The sequence below is a fragment of the Myotis davidii genome, unplaced genomic scaffold (assembly GCF_000327345.1).
Source record: "Myotis davidii unplaced genomic scaffold, ASM32734v1 scaffold244, whole genome shotgun sequence".
NCBI lineage: Eukaryota > Metazoa > Chordata > Mammalia > Chiroptera > Vespertilionidae > Myotis > Myotis davidii.
This window is the reverse complement of record NW_006294993.1, coordinates 1,053,426-1,054,741: the sequence shown is the minus strand read 5'-3', so window position 1 is coordinate 1,054,741 and position 1,316 is coordinate 1,053,426. Positions and strand designations below refer to the sequence as shown.

The following is a 1,316-nucleotide window of genomic DNA, read 5'->3' as shown; positions in this document are numbered from 1 at the left end:
GAGGGACTGTCTGCCCCGCATGCTTGTCGTCTGCACCCGTGTCCCCCGCGTCAGGGGCATGTGGCCCTCACGGGCTCAGCACTCTGCTCTCAGCCTCTGCAAGCATATCCTGGCTGAGCAGGCCCCGGTGCCACTTTCACCAGCCAGACATCCTGTGTTCACCTGGCCCTGCCAAGTCCGCAGGGGAGGCAGGGCTGTTGGCTGAGCTTCTCTGTAATCTGGGGGCACGTGAGATGTAGGTGGGTAGGACCAGCAAACACATAAGCAGGACCCACACTCTGGCCCATGCCTCCATGCCCCCGCTCTGTGCCCACACTCAGCCCAGACCCTCTGGGCTCCTCCCCACCTTCCTGGAGCTCAGACACCTGAGTGGGGAGGCGGCTGAAGGCGGTGGGCAAGAGGCACACTGCTGTCCCCTACCTTCCCCAGACTTGGCTGTGTTCTCAGTTCCAAATGAGTCAAGAGTGTGGGATCAGACAGGCCTGGCCCCAGCCTCAGTTTCCCCATCTGAAAAACAGGACTCTGCTAGGGACTGTGAGGAGTCTGGACAGAGGTGGAGGGTGCACATGGTTCCACAGGCGCTCAGTGAGCATCAGGGTGCATCCTCACACCTTCCCCTGCCCTCGCCCCTTCCTGCCCGTGCACCTCGCCTGGGTGGTCTCAGGGCAGCACAGGTTACTGACCTGTGGCCACTGAGCCATGAGACCAGCTCAGGGTCCTCTGGCTCAGGAGGCACAGTCAGTGTGGGGAGGGGGACTGCCCAAGCAGGTGGCCTGGAGGGTGATGGGACCGGGGAGGGGTGTGGAGTGGGGGACATGCTGCCTGTCAGGCCTCAGGCCATTGCCTGTCCCCAGGGCATGCCAGGCAAGGACGGCAGGGATGGCGTGCCAGGACAGGACGGTGAGAAGGTGGGTACTTGGCCAGTGGCCTGGAAGGGTGGAGGTGTCTGCGGGGAGTTCAGCCTCCTGGACCTCAGCACCCCATCACCCCTGGATCTCCCACAGGGAGAGGCTGGGCGCAATGGTGCCCCAGGAGAGAAAGGTCCCAGCGGGCTGCCGGTGAGTGTGTGGGGCTCCCAGGGGGCCGGGGCTGCAGTGGATGCTCCCACACAGGGTGTCTCCCGGGGTCCCTGGCTGGGCCTGGTGCAGGGGTTTCTGCAAAAAGAAGCTCCTCCCCCGTTGGGGTTCCCTGCTTCCGGTCATGCGCTCCCCCGTGGACTCGGCAGCTCTGACTCCTGGCCTCTGTCCTGCAGGGTCTCCCCGGACGAGCAGGGTCCAAGGGTGAGAAGGGAGAACTGGTAGGTGGCTTCTTCCTCT

At 64.2% G+C, this 1,316-nt stretch overlaps 1 protein-coding gene across 1 annotated transcript in view; it reads left to right on the top strand.

Moving 5' to 3' along the window:
• COL9A3 (collagen type IX alpha 3) overlaps positions 1–1,316 on the top strand; it is a 30,970-nt gene that overhangs the window by 21,100 nt on the left and 8,554 nt on the right. The window contains exons 13-15 of the mRNA XM_015567671.1: positions 855–908; positions 1,005–1,058; positions 1,253–1,315. Of these exons, the coding sequence (XP_015423157.1) occupies positions 855–908; positions 1,005–1,058; positions 1,253–1,315 (171 nt within the window). The remainder of the gene's footprint in view (positions 1–854; positions 909–1,004; positions 1,059–1,252; position 1,316) is intronic.